The following is an 18,432-nucleotide window of genomic DNA, read 5'->3' on the forward strand; positions in this document are numbered from 1 at the left end:
CCTTCCTTTGTAAAACTACTTAAAAATGATTACGTAGCCTTAACTAAGTACTTGCATCAAAAATAAAGTGAAACATACTATTATGTTTACATTGTATTGCCGAACAATTAGAGTATGATGCTGTTGAGGTGGGATATGGATAAGGTTAGAGACAGGTTTGCTGATATTGGTATATTTAATGATAACAAATGTGTAACAATGTAATTTTAAATGTAGCTACATGTACAACTACATGAAGATCATTTTAAGCACAATATAAAAATGTACATTATGTGTGTATATACATACACACACACACACACACACACACACACACACACACACACACACACACACACACACACACACACACACACACACATATATATATGTATGTATATATATATACATATATACATTTATACACACACACATATACATACATACATATATATAAATATATATATATATATATATATATATATATATATATATATATATATATATATATATATATATATATATATATTTATATACATACATACATACATACATACATACATATATTTATATGTAATTATGTATATATATAAAATAAGTGCATTATACCAATTAGTTATTTTATTGTAAGGACATAATAAGTAAAGGATTTAATATAATGCGGTACCTTTATATATATTTATATATATTTTTTAAATTCTGTTTAAAATTTGTATTCTATTCAAAATGTGTGAAAATGTTTTTAGACAGCATGTTCATGTGTCGTGTATTAATTGATTCCAGAACCAGTCATCAGGATCAATCCCAAAAAGCCCAAAGTTGTTCACAGCCTTTTGAGGTCAAACATGTTAATATTATAAATCTGTCATGGCTTTTTCACTGCATACGAGCATTATTATATTAACCCATACAAGTCTCAACACAGAGGTTCCCATTAAGATGAGCACTAAGCACGACTAAGTCACTCTTTGTGTACTGATGTGAAGTTAATCTGATCTTAATTTAATTACACTATTCGTAGAAGGAGGCACATACATTCTGTATTTGTTATAAGAATGTTCTGACATTGAGCAGGTATGGGGCAGCCCGCATGTTAATTAATAATGAACATTCTGACAATATTCAGAGGCATGACAGCGTTAAGCCAGTTCCTTTGCATATTAATAGATCCTTCATTATTATTTAATATGACAGCTGCTCCGAGGGCTACGATCAGACCCCGTCTCTATTATTTGCTGTTTTGTGCGCAGTGTGACAGAAGCATGCGATTCTTTATTTGTCAAAGCCGTCCGCCTGTCCGCTCGCTCGCCGTTTATATACGGCTGAAGAGCTCCTTGTGTCTGTGAGAAAACAGACATGGGTGTCTGAAATCTAAAGGTGACTTTCAAAAGTCGAAACGTTGCGATCTGCTATTGGTGCTTGGCATACTAATGAATGCTAATTGAGGAAGGAGTGGGTTGCTGGTTGTGTGTTTGCTGTGAGTGGACTTGTTGCTGATGTGGAGAATGGTTTGTGGATTGGTGCTCCAGTGTAGATGTTACAGTGAACACACTCTTATAGCCTGTGGTGGATGTTATTTTTGATATAATGAAGAAAAGACTCGCTCTGGAAAAACGTTGAATGATAATTTCGAAGAGGGGCTGAATACACGTGTACAGTTGGGGCTCGTGTGGCTCGAGTTTGTAGAAGTGGTTTTCAGATTTTCAAGTTTGTTGGTTGCTTTGTTCATTAATTTATACAGTAATAAGCATATCACGATAACCAATTTGTATTTAACAGTGTGAAAAAAATTTCTGCCATATCGTTCTTACGGTACATGTACGATTTTTTAATTTACGTTTTCTTTTTAGTTTTTTAGGACGACAGTATCTCCAGCAGAAAAGATGCCATTTGTAAAGAAATATTTGTTTTAAAAGCTAATGAAGACAGCAGAAGTCAATAATTCATTTTAATTATTTAGCCTGACATGTTTACAGCTCCAAAATATTTTAAATGTCTCTCAAAATACAATATATTGTGTTCAAAGAGGAAAAAGTTTTAGTTTTTCTCAAAAAAGAATATATTTTACAGAATTACTGGATTAATTATTTTGCAATTATATCTAAGGTGTTGCAGGTAAATATAGAACCATCCCCTGATGTTGCCATATTTGAGGTTCCAAAGATTTGGTCCCAGTTTAATTCTAAAGAACTTGATATTTTGGCCTTTGTCTTATTATAACTAAGTTCAGTTGGTTGTAATTTTCTGTACACATTTATTACTCTTGTTTCCATTTTTCATTTTCTCTTATTACTATTATCATTATTATTTTATGAAGATTATTTTTTTTAAGATAATGATATGTAACTATTTGTACTAAAATAGTGTTAGTTTTTTTTAAAGTAAACATAAATAGAATATATTTTAGAGCAGTAATCACTATACCGTGAAGCTGTAATATTTTTATCCAAGGTTATCATACTGTTAGAATCTTATACTGATCCATGCCTACAGTACATGCACATATGTTTTGTCTTTAAAATAAGCTTTAAATAAGAAATAAAAAAATGTTTGAAGTTAGATATAAATGATACAGAAGAAAATTTAACTGTTTATTTCAGCTAGCTGTCAGACATATATTGATCATTTTCTTTAATTTGAAGAATCATGAAGCTTAAAAAAAAATCAAAATTATGCAGGTGCAAATGATAAAATGACATAAAACTAAAACAAATAACACTGAAAAGGCACACAACAGCACTTATTTTAAAAAATAAAAATACAATTTATCAAAAATGAAATAAGCTACCAGATCAGAAGTGGCATCTTTTAAAACATAAACAAATCTTTTGACTGGCAATGTATGAATATTATTGAATATTTTATTATTATTATTATTATTATTATTATTATTGGTGTGAATACTGTATATATATGGTCGAAGTCAAGATTGTTAGCCCTCCTGTGAATTTTTAATTCTTTTAAAAATATTTTCTAAGTTTTGTTTCATGGAGGGAAGATTTTCTTCAGCGCATTATTAAACTTAATAGTTTAAATAACTAATTTCTAATAACTAATTTGTTTTGTCTTTGCCATGATGAAAGTATTGTTCTGCAAATTTTTCAAGATACTAGTTTTCAGCTTAATGTTCAATTTAAAGACTTAACTAGGTTATTATGTTAACTAGGCAAGTTATTGGACAACAGTGGTTTGTTCTTTAGACAATCAAGACAATAAAGTCTTTAGACAGTCTTTAAAAATGCTTTTTTTTTAAGGAGTTGCTCTGTTAAACATCACTTTGAAAAAATAAAAAAAGAATAAAAAAATAACAGGAGGGCTAATAATTTAGATTTATTCAATAATATTCAATAATATATAAAAATGCTAACATTTATTGAATGCAGCAACAATTGAATGCAGTGTGACCTTTATTTCAAGAATTCTACATTTATGTCACGCAAGATGCAATAACTTGACCTATAATAACATTTTAAATGTAGAAAATTTGATTTGCTTTCATAAATGAGCAACAAAATAAAAGCACACCCTCATTACTACTGTAAATCTGAGTCATAATCCACAAACAGAAATCCACAGTTCTGTACTATATCAGTATAACCAAGCAAGAAATTAAGATAAGCTGATTATGATAACATCATAATCAACAACGCTAGGCAATATACAATATTCCACAGTCTGTTTCACAGAATTTTTAAAATTCTAAACGTTACTGTACATTCAATTCATAACCAGAGTGTGTATAATTGCTGGACCTAATGCTAAATGCTAGTCAAGCGACTCTCCCTGTGAGCCACCGGAAGGTGATTTTCGTCTGTATTTATTTTCCCCAGGTCTCTGCAAGAGCATACATCTCATTTAGAAAACAGTTGACTCTCTCCCATTAGACGCAAATGAAGATTGACCTTCAGTGCGACTGGAGGCCGTATTTATTATGAGTGGAGCTGTAGGCCATGAATATACATCAGCCGCTCCGACACCATGTATACCATACATCAATATGGTACTGATGTACTTTAAAATGCAAACAAGCCCAGAAAGCCGGTGGCATCAGTGTTGCCCACACCATCTGCCTGTCTGCTGCTGGGCAAAGCAAGGTGGTGCATTAATGCCACATGTTCCATATCTTCGCTTTTCTCTTGCTCTTCATGCTTAGGAAAGGAGACAGAGGCCAAATGGACACAGTCGGGTCCTGTCAGCCAATGTGGCAGTTTTAGTGATGATGAATTTGCTTATTGGCTTCAGTCACATGAGGGAAAACAAGGGTCATGAGTGAATCGCTGATTGATGGTACGTTAGAGGATTTAGGGGATTTTAAGGGCGGTTTTCTTGGAGGAATTTTAAATACTGACTGTGTCTTTGTTTGATATATACATAGTTTGAATTATAAAAGTGACGTGAATGACAGCATGTCTGCGAATTTGGCAACAGGTGACTGGTTTTCCTAAAATAAAATTAATTAATATTGAATAAAATAATATTATTCGAGTTTATAGTTAACAAATTATCTGGTTATTTGCAATAAAATAAATATTGATGAAATAAAGTATAATCATTATAGTTAGCTAAAACTAAAAACTAAAGGTTACCAAAAATAAATTTAATAATTATTATAGTTAATTAGTCAACAAATCGTGTTGTTACTTAAAATAAAATAAATTTTGATCAATATAATTAAATAAATATTGCTTTAAAAAGTACAATAATTATAGTTAACTAAAACTAAAAACTAAGGTTACAAAAAATAAATAAAAGAATTATTATAGTTAATTAGTCAACAAATCATGTTGTTATATACTTCAAATAAAATAAATGTTGATTAATAAAATAAAATAAATATTGAAAAAATAAAGTATAATCATTATAGTTAGCTAAAACTAAAAACTCATGGTTACCAAAAATAAATTTAACAATTATTATAGTTAATTAGTCAACAAATCGTGTTATTACTTGACAAAAAATAAATGTTGATCAGTATAATTGAATAAATATTGATATAAAAGTACAATAATTCTAGTTAACTAATACTAAAAACTTAAGGTTACAAAAAATACATAAAATAGTTATTAAAGTTGATTAGTCAAGAAATCATGTTGTTACTTCAAATAAAATAAATGTTGATTAATAAAATAAAATAAATATTGATAAAAAATAAAATGCAACTATAGCTAAAATGAAAACTGAAGGTTATAAAAATAAAAAAAACTATTATTATAGTTAATTAGTCAACAAATCATGTTGCTACTTGCAAAAATGAATTGATTAATAAAATAATAAAATAAAATATTGCAAATTAATAATAATCTACAATATTTTGGTTAATCTAATTAACACTAATGAATGGTTAGGGCTTCTAAAATAAAATAAAATAAAATAAAATAAAATAAAATAAAATAAAATAAAATAAAATAAATTGCATTTAGGTTAAACAGGATTTAGGTTAAAACATAAAACTAAAAAATGTCAAAACTAAATTACAAAAACTAAAAAAAATATATATTTAAGTATTACATAAAAGATATTGAAAATATAATAAGCAAAACTGTTGTACTTTATCTCCATGATAGAAAAGTCCATTGAAGTAAACTTACTTGCAATGTAACATTCAGAGTTGTATTTATCTGCTACAGTAATATTACATTTTTTAATGTTATCATGCAAATATTGAGTTGGCATATCATTATTGACATAATAAAACACAAGGTACAGATCTGTTCAAACCCTAAATTAAAAGTGAATTTTAAAAGTCAATGGCGCTGAATATTTTGTGGTGTGTTACGACGGTACTCAGCCCTTATCCCAGAATCCACTTTGCCTCCCAATCTGATAAATGAGTCTATTGTACTGTAACCATTTTCAGTACAGTGTATGTATAAAATGAGACAGAGATCACAGGATTCTCTGAACACAGATGAAAAAAAAACCTCAGTCTGATTCATCCATTCACATCGTTTCATTAATCTTCATTCATGAGCTCAAGGTCTCTTTCAAGGATCCTCCTTTTACTTTCTGCAAGTCTTTCAGGTGTTTTGTCATTGAAAAAGAGTAAATGACGGCGAGTCAGTTCTTTATCCAATCTCCCCGTCTCTCCACTGCGCTCCTTTTAAACAAATCAAACAATGGAAAAAAGATTATTATTGCCACTGGAGCCAAAAGACTTTGAATCGCAGCGTCTCTGTTCATTCAGAGCCAATGACAATGGGTTTGAAGTCAGAATAGGGAGTTTAAGGTGAAACACAGCAGAAAAAAACATAGTTTTTCTCTGCCACCTGTCAAATTTTGATATTTTGGCCTCTTTTTTTTTTAGTCTAATCCAAAGAACACATGTAAGTACACATTTAAGAATTTCTTTTGTCGCACCTTATCAGTTTGTGTCTGCATGTACACATATTTTAAAAGACCTTCTTCTCAAAATTTGTTGAACCTGAAAAAATAAATAAATAAATAAATAAAATTTAAATCACAACAATGGTAAGTACTTAAGTACTTTAGTCAGCATTCTTCAGAAACGTAAAAATACTCAAATTAGTCTAAAGGCTATTTTTTTATTGGTTGTCTCTTTGCTAAGTGTTAAAGGTCTATACCAATATAAAGACAGATTCAAATTATGAACAAAACTCAAATGAACAAACAACCACAACTACATCGTTCAGATTGTTCGACTTTATTTCATTGTTCACATTTTTCAACTTTATTCCAATGTTCACATTTTTCTGCTAGAAATGTGTAAAATTAGTAGAGATTTAATTAACCCTTTATATTGGTAAAAAAAAATAAATAAATAATCCTAATCTAATCAGGACATAATATTGTTGAAAAGGTGTAAGGACGTGTGTCCACAAATGTGTTTTTGCACAGCTAAAAACACCAGTTCTCTTTCAATTACGCTCAGCCGTGAGCACTTCTTCAACTCTCTGAGTGGTGAACACTTCTCCAACTGTTTCCAAACTTTGAGTGATCAATGTTTTACTTAAAACACACAAACTACGAGCCTTGTTATGCCTCATGCTTTTAAAAACACAGCGTTTTTTTTTTTTTTTTTTTACAACAGCTGAAGGAAAAAAAACACTTTAGAGGGCATGTGCCCTAAAACTTCTGAATACATATTTTACCACAGTTTGTTTTCTGTTTGTTTGTTATTTGTTTGTTATGTACAGTAGGAAGAATAATAAGAATAAGATTAAAAACAGCCTGATCTCTTGAGGAAAGTAACTATTTTGCATATTTTCAGAAAAGTGGCTAATTTGTGCAAATTCATACATTTTCATTCATATAAAAACTTGTTTTAAAAAAAAACAAAACTAATGACTAATGACATTACTAATGAGCAAATTGTACTAAAATGTACGAATGAGATTGTTCAAACTAATACGAAGTAACCACTAAATCAATTAGTTACGAATTTTCGCCAAATTATATCAATTATAACCCATTTTCTGTCAGTCTACAACCTGTGGGACTATTTACGACTACATTTTTTAACTATAATTTTGTTGTCTAAACTTAAATAAACAAACAAAAAAAAACTATATATAAGCTTAATTTCTAGTTTTCATCTTTGGTGATTTTTGATAAATATTACTAAGAAATGGTTATTAATCTGTAACAAGGATTCTCATCACATGTAAAATCACAAAAAAGTTAGAAAACTCAAAAGATAAAATTCCTTCTCTATATTTAGAGAAATCATGATTTGAACATGGTTTAATTATTATGTTGAAACGGATGTTAAGAAGATGTTTTAGAGACTAAACTCAAATTTAATATTAACAAACTGCTCATAATTCTTTAGGAATTGATTTCTGCTTTACAAATATTGTGAAAAGTAAAAAAAAGTAAAGTGTGAAAATACGCACAGAATATTATGTAATATATATTTTTAAATATATAATTATTTGAAGACACATAAAAGTTGTTAAATTAAACTACATTAAACTTATTTAACTTTCTAAACTTGTTACCCCTTCAGCTACAGTCTGAAAATCCTAAAAAATAATTGGCAATAATTTAAGTTGTATTTATGTCATTTTCACATCTTTGTTTAAAGAGTGGGTCTGACAGTTAAGAAGTTAAATATTGTCTCATTTACATAACAACATTAAAACACCATTTTAGAAAACGTTTTACCTTTTTTCATCTAGTCAAATTTAAAAGTATGGCAATAAACATTGAATTTGTTTAACCTGATTCGTCTGCCAGGTCTAACTAAAACAAATCAAACAATGGAGAAAATATTATTGCCACAGGAGCCAAAAGAATTGCAGCATCCCTGCATATGACAACGGATTGGGAGTGAGATGATGTTGTTTAATGTGCGTATGTTTGTGTGTGTGATTTGAACGTTTCCCATTGTTTCCGACTGTTTGTTTTCACTTTGTCGTACATTGCCACCCGTTTATTTACAAACAGAAACCGTGGCATCGTGTCAGCTCTGATATGTTCTCGCGACTCCATCTGTCAGCATCAAAGCTCAACAGCGTCATCTTTGCATTTAGAGAGAGAAAGAGACGGAAATCAGGGAAGACGTTCATGACAGTGAGGCTTCTAGCAGAAAGCATTGCATCAGTCCAATGGGGCCAGCGGTGTAATCAAAAACAGCAAAGCTTGTGTTGGTGAGAGGATTCAAATGATTTAGTCGAGTTCAGACACCCTGCATGACTCTGTCAGGCTAATGATGGGTTGAACAGTTAACTAGATAGTGAAGCAGTTTGACACCCTTATTCTGAGGTAAAGGCCTTCTTAGAGGCCTTTGTAATCTGTAATCTGAGAGAAAAATGTTATTTTATACAGTATATGAAAAAAGGATTGATATTTGACATTTAATTGTGCACCTCTAATTTTTATGTAGTAGTAGTAGTAGTAAACTTTATTCTCCTTGACAGAAAATTTTTTATGAACAAAAATATGGAAATATGGGCATCACCATATTTCCGGAGACGTTCCATAAAAACAGTAACAACAATACAAAATACAGCAGTTACAATATAAGTATAATGCTAATTAAGATAAACTATTGTTAAATAAATCAACTGAAATGGGTACTAAGGATTTTTTATATATTGTTTCGATCGTTATGTAGGTTTCTGTAAAAAATATTTTGAAGATGTCACATGTAAATGTTTTAGAAAATCTTAAGATGGAAATACATTATCATTTTATCTAATTGTAGCATTTCAAAAATGTATCATAATTATTGATTTGGTGGTGATGATGATGATGATGATGATGATGATGATGATGATGATGATGATTATTATTATTATTATTATTATTTAATTCATCATGGACGCATTAAATGGGTCAAAATAGATTAATATAATCTTAAGTAAACATTATTAGTGCGATTAGGTGTGCATATATTTTATTTAGTTTGTTTGTAAAAAAAAATAAAAAATGTTTTTTTAGCGTTGATTAATGTAATAAAAAGAACATCATTTTGAATAATAAATCTATTTTATAACAGGATTGTTTAAGTACTGAGCAACTGCTTTATTTTTCAATTGGTTATTATTGCTATTTAGTTTTCATTTTAAATTTAAAGTATTACTAATTGTATCAAAATGTTAAATATAGTTGTGGTTTTTTGTCATCTACATTATTAAATCATCAAAGGGCACCTATTTTACTCCTTTTTCAAGATTTAAGATAAGTCTTTTGTGTCTGTAAAATTTGAGCTCAAAACACTCACCAGATTATTTATTATACCTTTCAGAAGTTTGCATTTTCTGCCCTAAACACTATGTAGCTGTTTTGGTTGCCTGTGCCCGCCAGTTCTCCCCGCCCACCATTCCCACGTGCCTGTCAGAGTGTGCTTCAATCTCTGCCTCGGCTGCATCAGATAAGCAGTACAGTGACAGACATTAAAGAAGCAGATCTCACGTAACATTTGAGAAGTACAACAGTAAGAACTTTACCAATGATTATTTATTGAGTTTGTTGTGTTATTGAGTCGATAAGACCGATGAGTCACACACAAGGTCAGTACAATACACGCGTTTAACTTTGCACTCTTTTTGCACGCAATTGTGACAGGATAAATGTTAATATTCACTGCTGTATGGATACCCGTTATGTTATTGTGCAAAATAAATGTCCACAAACTGGGATTGAAGCATTTTCTTTTGTAATTGCACTAACATGTGGCTGTGGTAATAAAGACGGTAAAATCGCTGTAATTCATTACAAACCTGCACTGTCTTAAAAACATTTTAAACTTGTAAAACTCCTTCTTGATCACATTTGATGATGATTGATAATTACAATAAGCCAAACAGATCTTTTAATCCTAACTGCTTTGCGCATGTCCTGTCTTGTTGATATGATTATACGCCTTAATTTGGAGACATGTTAATATGTGGCTGTCAGTCTATTTGGTGGGCGTGGAAACCGCACTCCTACGTCACGTTGCGGTGGGCCTCAAAATGGAAGGGATTTGGATCCTATTTTAAGATCAGGAAATAAAAAAGAGACTTATTGACTTTATATCACTCCAATATGACTATGGTCACAAAATACATACACACAGTTCTGTCGAAACAGCTTCAATAAGATAATTTTTATCATAGGTGCCCTTTAAAGTTATTCAAAACACTACTTAAATGAACAATTACACTATTTCAGGGTGACTAAAGATAAATAAATAGTTTTGAACTCCTACGTCTGTCTCTTCTCTCTCATGAGGTCGTAGAATAGAATGATACTGAAATTATTATTTATTAGCCACACCTGTGTTTTGAGCCCATTTGTACTGAACCCTTGTGATGAAGTGTCTCCATGTTTGTGTCGTCCTGCTTTAGGCCTCACAGCTGCAGCTGCAGCAGCAGCTGCCGCCACCAATGCCGCCATCGCAGAGGCCATGAAGGTGAAGAAGATCAAGCTGGAGGTGATGAGCAGCTACCACGGCAGTAACACCCACAACGGGCCTGATTCTGAGAATGGAGACCTGAGCTCCAGTGTGGGTGAGTCTCAATCAACAGACATCAACGTCTGATCTGATCTACTGTACATTTACAGTCTCTTTTACTGGAGACACAAGTGGCCATTTAGTGAACTGCAGCCTGCAACTTTTTGCTAGTGCATATAGTAGAGCACATAGCCATGGTGGCCGAGAGGGCTTAACGTGCTGCGATTTAAGAAAACACAAGCAATTACAAAAAACACCAGCAAATTAAGAAAAGATCTTCATCAGTTTGACAGCACACATGCCGAAAATCCTCACAACGCAAACACAGTTTTTTAAAAACGCACTGCATTTTCTCACAACAAAAACATTTTAGGAAAACGCTGCATTTTCTCACAACACGAAAAGAACAGAACATGACTGAAATGTTTCAAGGAATCCCTAAAATGTGACAGATGCCGCTGTGCCTTGACTATTGCTCAGTGAAGATGTAGGAGATCTTTATAAAGGTGAGTTTTTTGTTTGCTTATTTTAATATCCCGATTCCTGTGTCTTTAGTATTTATTAATCTAAATATACATAACCTTTATAGCCGGGTCCATTTTGTTTTAGGGTGTCTTTGAAACATTTCCATTGTGTTGTGAAAAAATGCAGCGCATTTTCGTAAAAAGTTTGCATTGTGAGAAAATGCAGCGTGTTTTATCAACTGTTTGCGTGTGCACATTAAGCTCTCTCTGCAACTGTACATAGCACATAATGACGCAAAATGTAATAAAATAACAAAATAATTTCACAGCTTAAAAGTACAAAAAATAAAAGTTAAAAATACCATTGCACTGATTACATCTAGGAAGTGCCCATGTTCCTGAGAGGGACATTTTGATAAAATTGTTAATATTAGCTCTTTCTTTTGGATGACAGAGGTATAAAAACAGCAGTCAAGAAAGCAGCGGGTCACAGTTATATAAATGTGTCTGCACAAACTCTGCAGTTCACAGCATCATGTCAACAGATGAGAACTTACAAGTACATTTTAATGATTGATTACATTTGAGACTTTAGACTACTGTATATTTGGTCTGGTTTTGTGAGACTACAGTTGAATTAACCACATTGCCATTACTTTAGCGAACGACTCTTTCAAAATTATTCTGAACATTATTATTTTATCTAATTGTAACACTTCAAAAAGATTTTTAATATTTATTGATTTGGATGATGACGATGATGATTATTAGTATTAGTATTAATAGTAGTAGTAGTACTAGTAATTTATTTATCATGTATGCATTAATTTAATCAAACCTAGAGCAATATTATCCTAAGTAAACATCTATTAGTATGATTAAAATTGAAAATATTTATTTTGCAATATTTTTGTTGAAATGTTCACAGCATCATATCATCAGATGAGGTCATTACAAGAACAATATGATAAGTGTTTATTAAGCACATTTGAAACTATAGACTATATTTGGTCAGTTTTTTTTTTTTCTTTGAGACTGCAGTTGAAATAACCACTGTTGAATTAACAGCATTGACATTCCTTTAGCAAACAGTTCTTTAAACATTATTCTAAACATTACAAGCATTACTTTCACGTGTCGTAGAAAAGAAGAGAAGCTCTAAGGAGTGCATGTACAGTTGGTATCACACCTTTTGATTTTTCCAACAAAGAATCCTAATAAAATATCATTCTACAGACTTTCATAAACAGACCTCCTTTTCTGTTTGTAAGCTGTTTAAACATTGCAAATAAAAAGCTAATAAAAATTCTTACATTAAGCACCTTCAAACATTATATAAATTTCATAATTTAAAAACCTTATACTGTATACCTGTATGAACAAAAAAGAACTGTTTGTCCTTGGGAGCCAAAATGAATATGTTCAATGCTGTACATCATCATACAACAGTCAGTTCAAATAGTTAATACACATTCATTCACATATCCCTATAAGGACTAAGTGATTTGCTGTGATAAAAGTAAACATAATTCATTCTATTTGCCAATGCAGAATTCCTACAGCGTGTCCTTTAACTCACTGAAATGAAGATTAAAACCGCAAGCTCCCAAATCTACAAGGAAAGCAGAAAGCTTTGTGTAATCTTCTGTTGAGCAGTCAGTTTGTTTGCTTGATTCCAAATTCATCATTAGCAGGTAATGCACTTTTAAAGTAGCTACACATCAAATGCATCCATGAGCACTTTATCCCAAAGCTAATAGCTATTAAGCGAGCCGCTAATTCAATTTGGTGAAGAAAATTGGTTTTGAATGTCCCCGGCTCCAATTAATCGTTTCTCAGATACATTCCGATTTTTTCCTCTCTCTTTGCAACATTACTTAAAGCCATTTTTTGTGTGTGTGGAAATTACACTGTTATATTAAACCACAAATCCATTACAAATGATTCAGTTACCATAATCCCTGAGCTGAACTGTGTGTGTGTGTGTGTGATTTCCATTGTGAATATCCACCCCGCGTCGAGGATTTCCCAGCTGCATTTGACACTAGGAGTTTTGGCAAAACACGTTGCGCTCTAAGCAGATTTATCGAAAGCAAGCCGCACAGAGCTGAGGTCGTTCAACAGCGAACAGCGGCGGGAGGCCGCGAGGTCACCGAAATAAAGATAAATGCGAAACGCAATAGGCGAGGCTGCGGCAATGGGGCTAATAAGAAAGTGTTTTTATCTTTTTACAATTTAAATTGTAACCTTGAGCATGCAGACTCCCCGAAGAATAATAATTCCAGGCCCAGCGGTGAGCGGAGGAGCCGAACTGGAGAGGCATTAGAAGCTCTGAGTGAAATATATGGCCGCGACGCCTCTCCGGCCCATCCACAATCAATTGGATTCTTTTACTTTAATATTTACTCGCAGCGATGAGATGCTAGTCTGCATGGTGATGAACAGTCTACCCCTGGCGTTTGAAGGTGACCTGTCAGCGCGTATGGACAAATCTCTCGCTCGCAGAAATGTAGAAAATAAATCATTAAAGGCAGGCGGGCCTCTCATTCCGGGATTTAAATCACTCGCAGATTTATGATTTAAATTAATGCTTCGTTTGGTCAAAAGAACGGAGGCCGAGACAAATGATGTTTGGTACTGAAGCCATCCTAATATTGATTACTGGATGTCAGTGCAATCTCTTGTTTATATCAAGCTCTCTCCTGTGACGGGGTGGCCAATAGGAGTCACCCGCATGATAAGGGGGCGAAATATAGCCTCGTCTATTCAGCCAGCCAGAGGGGAGAAACAAGCTCCTTTCAGCCTTTAATTGCAACATAAATTAGGTTTTTAAGTGAAATAGACAGTGTTTTCCATTCCCGTCTCCCAGCGAATTCCCTCACTGCTCCGGATCATTACGGCATTAAAACGGAAAGGTCATTTCGCCGGAGAACTGAGAGAGATATCGCATCGGGGTGTTTTAAAAGAGTGCCAGAGAAAACATACAACTGTGAAAATAAACTCTTAGTGCCATCGCTCGGCTGGCTTTTTTTGCTCTTTTGGAGCACCGTGATTGGCTCTAATGGTTTTGGCGTGTGAAGGCCTATTATGTCCTGCTTATAGGCTCTCGCTGAGTCCAGAGTGTGAAATCATCTGATGGATATAGCGATGACTTTACAACAGTGGAACTCCGAGAAACTCTCCAGACAGGAATGGACAATGTTATGAGCAGGAAGTGAGCCGACTCTATATTAAAACAGCTGCTCTCTGTAGGAGGTTTATTTACAGACACTTAGTTACAATCAAGTGTGTAATTATTTTTGAAATGTCACAGGGGCATTAACAGACTACACCATCAATAGCAAAAAGCTTCATTACGCAATCAAACAAAAATTATTATGATTATTATTATTATTTTTCATCATTATTTAGTGCTGACCAAAAATATATCGTGATTAATTGCATCTAAAATAAAAAAATAGTTTTGACATAATTTAAGTGTGTGTGGACTGTGTATGAAGTCAAGTCAAGTTAAAATAAGGATATTTGTTAGGTGCAAGATTCAAAATCATTAGACTATATCACAATGCACTCAACCATACATTTTTTGAAACATGTATTCAGAGGACACATTACCAATATCATCTACCACTACCATTTACCCATTCTCAAATTTAAATACATTAGCCCACAGGATAGCAGCCTTAAGTGTAATATGTTTGCAAGGCTGCTTTAGTGGTTAGATACACAGTAGGGAAGTTTGGATCTTTAACGTGAACCAGATCTTTGTGACAATCCTCCCATGTTTGGACTCAACATACCAAAAATATGTAGTTAGCAATTATAATTTCAGTCAGTTAAAACACTGCCTTTATCTGAAAGGTTTCTTAAAAGTTTTGCAGCCCAACTAAAACATGTTTCACTTATTTGAATTCCATTACAAATTTCTCGCCAGATGCTCTCATTTAAGCCCTCGGTGTACCCGCGCTACGGTTGTTCAAGTTAAGTTCAATCACAGCAGGCTGTCATGTACTATTTGTGTTCAGTTCACCATCTGCTGAATTGCGCATGTGCAGTATTATATACTGTTCACCACTTCTCAAATCTGATCTCAGTGTACTGTTCTGATAACTGAATAACTTAGGCATGTTAAAAATAAAGTCCTTACTATAGACGCAAATCATTTCAAATGATTCAATTAGATTTAGTGAACTTGTTAAACCGGTTCACTTACAAGATCCGGTTAAACAGAACGATTTGTTCGCGATTGAGATCACAAATACAGAAATAAAACCCATTATTGGGCACAAATGTGTTAAAGTAATACTTTAACTTTTTTAAAAGTCAAAGAGTAGGCTTAAGTATTAAATATATTTACAAAGACAAAAACGAAGGACACTTTTGCTATAATTTTAGTTAGTTTCAGTTCTGGATGTACAAAATAAAGTTTCAGTTAGTTCTAGTTTTCAAAAATACTTTCGTTTCTTATTTTTAGTTCAGTTAACGTTTTCATTAACTATAATAACCTTGGTGTGTATCATATATATACATAATAAATATATACAATACATACATATTATGTCAAAACAAACATTTATTTTTAATGATTAATCATAATTGGTCTTTCCCCACCATTTTTCATCTAAATTCTTTATTCTTCAAGCTCTGAACTTGTTTCTGTCTCTTTTTTTGTATTTATTAAATTTATTACCAATTTCTAAAAGAAATTTGTAAATAAGTAAATCTTACACTTTTTTTTTTTTTTTTGCAGTGTCTAGTGTTAAAGGTGGTTGCTAGTACTGCTTTTGAAATATGCATCTTTCTCTGTTCCTCCCCTCATATATATTCTAATGGAGATTCTCAGTATAGTCTAGAATAGATTTAATCTGAAGCACAAAGGCTGACAGTAAGTGTGTGAAGGACATTGTACTCTCCTTCGGACTTCTTGGTTGTTGATGCAAATTGGATGCGCTAATGTTTCTTCTGCATTAAATATTCAGCTCAATCACCCTCGCCGGCTTGCATCACTATTATTAATTACAAAAACAGAGAGAAAAACAGTCAGCCAGTTCATGTTGGAGCCAAATAGCCAAACACCCTGCGCGAGAGGAGGAGGTGAGCGTGATTAAGCTTCCCGTTTGATTCTTCCAGATCTTTTTTAAGGAGGTGGGGGGTTCCCTTCTTTTACAATGACAATTGTTCCATTCGCTCACAGGAAATGGCACAATTAGATATCGCAAACCAAGCAAAACATGAGCCTGGAAGACACACAAACACTGATCCCCTTCCCTTGCCTTGCAATCAAAACTAACTAACACCTGGCCTTTTTCTGCAAGATGAATTGTTTGGATATTTATTCATTTTTATTTCTTCCTTGCGACTCATGCATTTGCCGTGTCCGGGTTAAGAAATGGAAGGAGGTGAAAAGAATCTCTCTCTTGGTGGCCACTGGGTGCCATTTTGCATCTGATTCCTTGCCACGGCAACGTTAATGGACCTTAAATCCTCTCCGTAATTAGATGGGGGAATTGTGTGTATCACCAACCAGATGATGCTGCCATAATGAAATAAGCGACAAACTTTCAGGCATGCGTGTGCGCGAGTGTTTGTGTGGCTTTCTCTGATTTAGCGTTGAGCGTTTTGGGGATGTGAGCCTGTCACGTCAGGGTTGGTGACAGGTGTCTATGTTAGGGGCAGAATTGAAAGTGAAGGGGGGGAGATGATGGGTGGGCGTCCCACCATCGATGAGGTCAGGCCGCTAATTCCGCCAGGCTTCTTCTGGCAGTGGAGGCCAGCACTCAAGAGATGGATCTGTAGAGAGACCGCAGCTGTAAGCGTGGAGGAGCTAATTGGTCCTTATCTTGCTGTCCCATTCATCTTCATTTTTTACCAATTACCGAGCATTATCTGTGTTCTCGGTTGGATATGGGAGTTAATCCTTTTTGGTTAAGCTGCTGGTGCCGCTTGCAGATTTCCATTGGTGGAGCGGGTGAAAGAGTCAGAGCGAAAAAACAAACTCGGGGAAACTTCTCATCATTGTGTGAAGGAAGGAATCAATTGGAAATTATGTCACAGGAGAGAAAACAATAAAACAGCGTCAAGGCGGGAAATCATCCCTTGTTTGCAAATGATTGGTTTATATCATGTTTCAAGTTCACCTGGCATTTCTTTCAAATATCTAGGCCTCACGGAATCAGCATGCACAGAAATCTGCAGATTATTATTGAGTCTATGTATTTAATTGCGTAAATGTCTGTACTATATCATATAATAATTTTATATTTGTTCAGTTTTTAAATTAATTTCAGCAATATTATTGGCTTATATGAAAATCTTCATATGATTTATTTAGAATACAGTTTGTAAAGTTATATTTTCTGTCTTGTAGATGATATACAGTATTATAAGAGACTTGCTTTATTTACCAAATAAGTGATTCTAATTGTATTTGCATTGTAAGCATTAAGTAAAAGCTAAATTTAAAGTTTAGTCATGATACTTCCAAAATAGTTCCGCAGAAATAGCAAAACATGTCCGCAGATTCTGTCTGGCCCTACATATATCTAAATGCTTTATTAGAATTAGAAGTAAGGGATTGGTGAGCTCCTATAAAACAACGCACATTGTTTCTAATAGTTTAACAGGCCATCGTCAGTTATTCTGGTTATACTACATTAGAGAGTGGCGGAATGGTGGCGCAGTGGATTGCACTGTTGCCTCACAGCAAGAAGGTCACTGGTTCGAGCACCAGTTGGGTCAGTTAGCATTTCCGTGTAGAATTTGCTCCGTTTTCCCCACAAGTCCAAAGACATGTGCCATAGGTGAATTGGGTAAGCTAAATTGTCTCTAGTGTATGTCCTAATCCTCCTTGTTGGGCGTTGAGTGTTGGGCTAACGACCCACCTCGTAAAAATTTGATGTTACAAAACACCCTAAACCCAACTCTAACTGTAAACTATTCTCAAAAATCAGAGGGGGATATTAGTTGGATAACAATCATGTAGAAGTGCATAAACCTAACCGTAAGCCTACACTTGACATGAATGGTAAACATATCCCTTAATTCTGATTGGCTGATTTAAATATTGTTCCAGGATCAAGGTACTGTAGA

The 18,432-nt window shown here is 33.3% G+C and overlaps 1 protein-coding gene across 24 annotated transcripts in view; it reads left to right on the forward strand.

The window, feature by feature from the left end:
• dachd (dachshund d) overlaps positions 1–18,432 on the forward strand; it is a 245,459-nt gene that overhangs the window by 160,236 nt on the left and 66,791 nt on the right. For all 24 annotated transcript variants that reach the window (XM_087267117.1, XM_087267115.1, XM_087267126.1 and 21 more), the window contains 1 exon segment: positions 10,773–10,934. In XM_087267117.1, coding sequence (XP_087123243.1) covers positions 10,773–10,934 — 162 coding nt within the window.

Source organism: Danio rerio, chromosome 9, assembly GCF_052040795.2.
Source record: "Danio rerio strain M-AB ecotype USA chromosome 9, GRCz13ab, whole genome shotgun sequence".
Taxonomy (NCBI): Eukaryota; Metazoa; Chordata; class Actinopteri; order Cypriniformes; family Danionidae; genus Danio; species Danio rerio.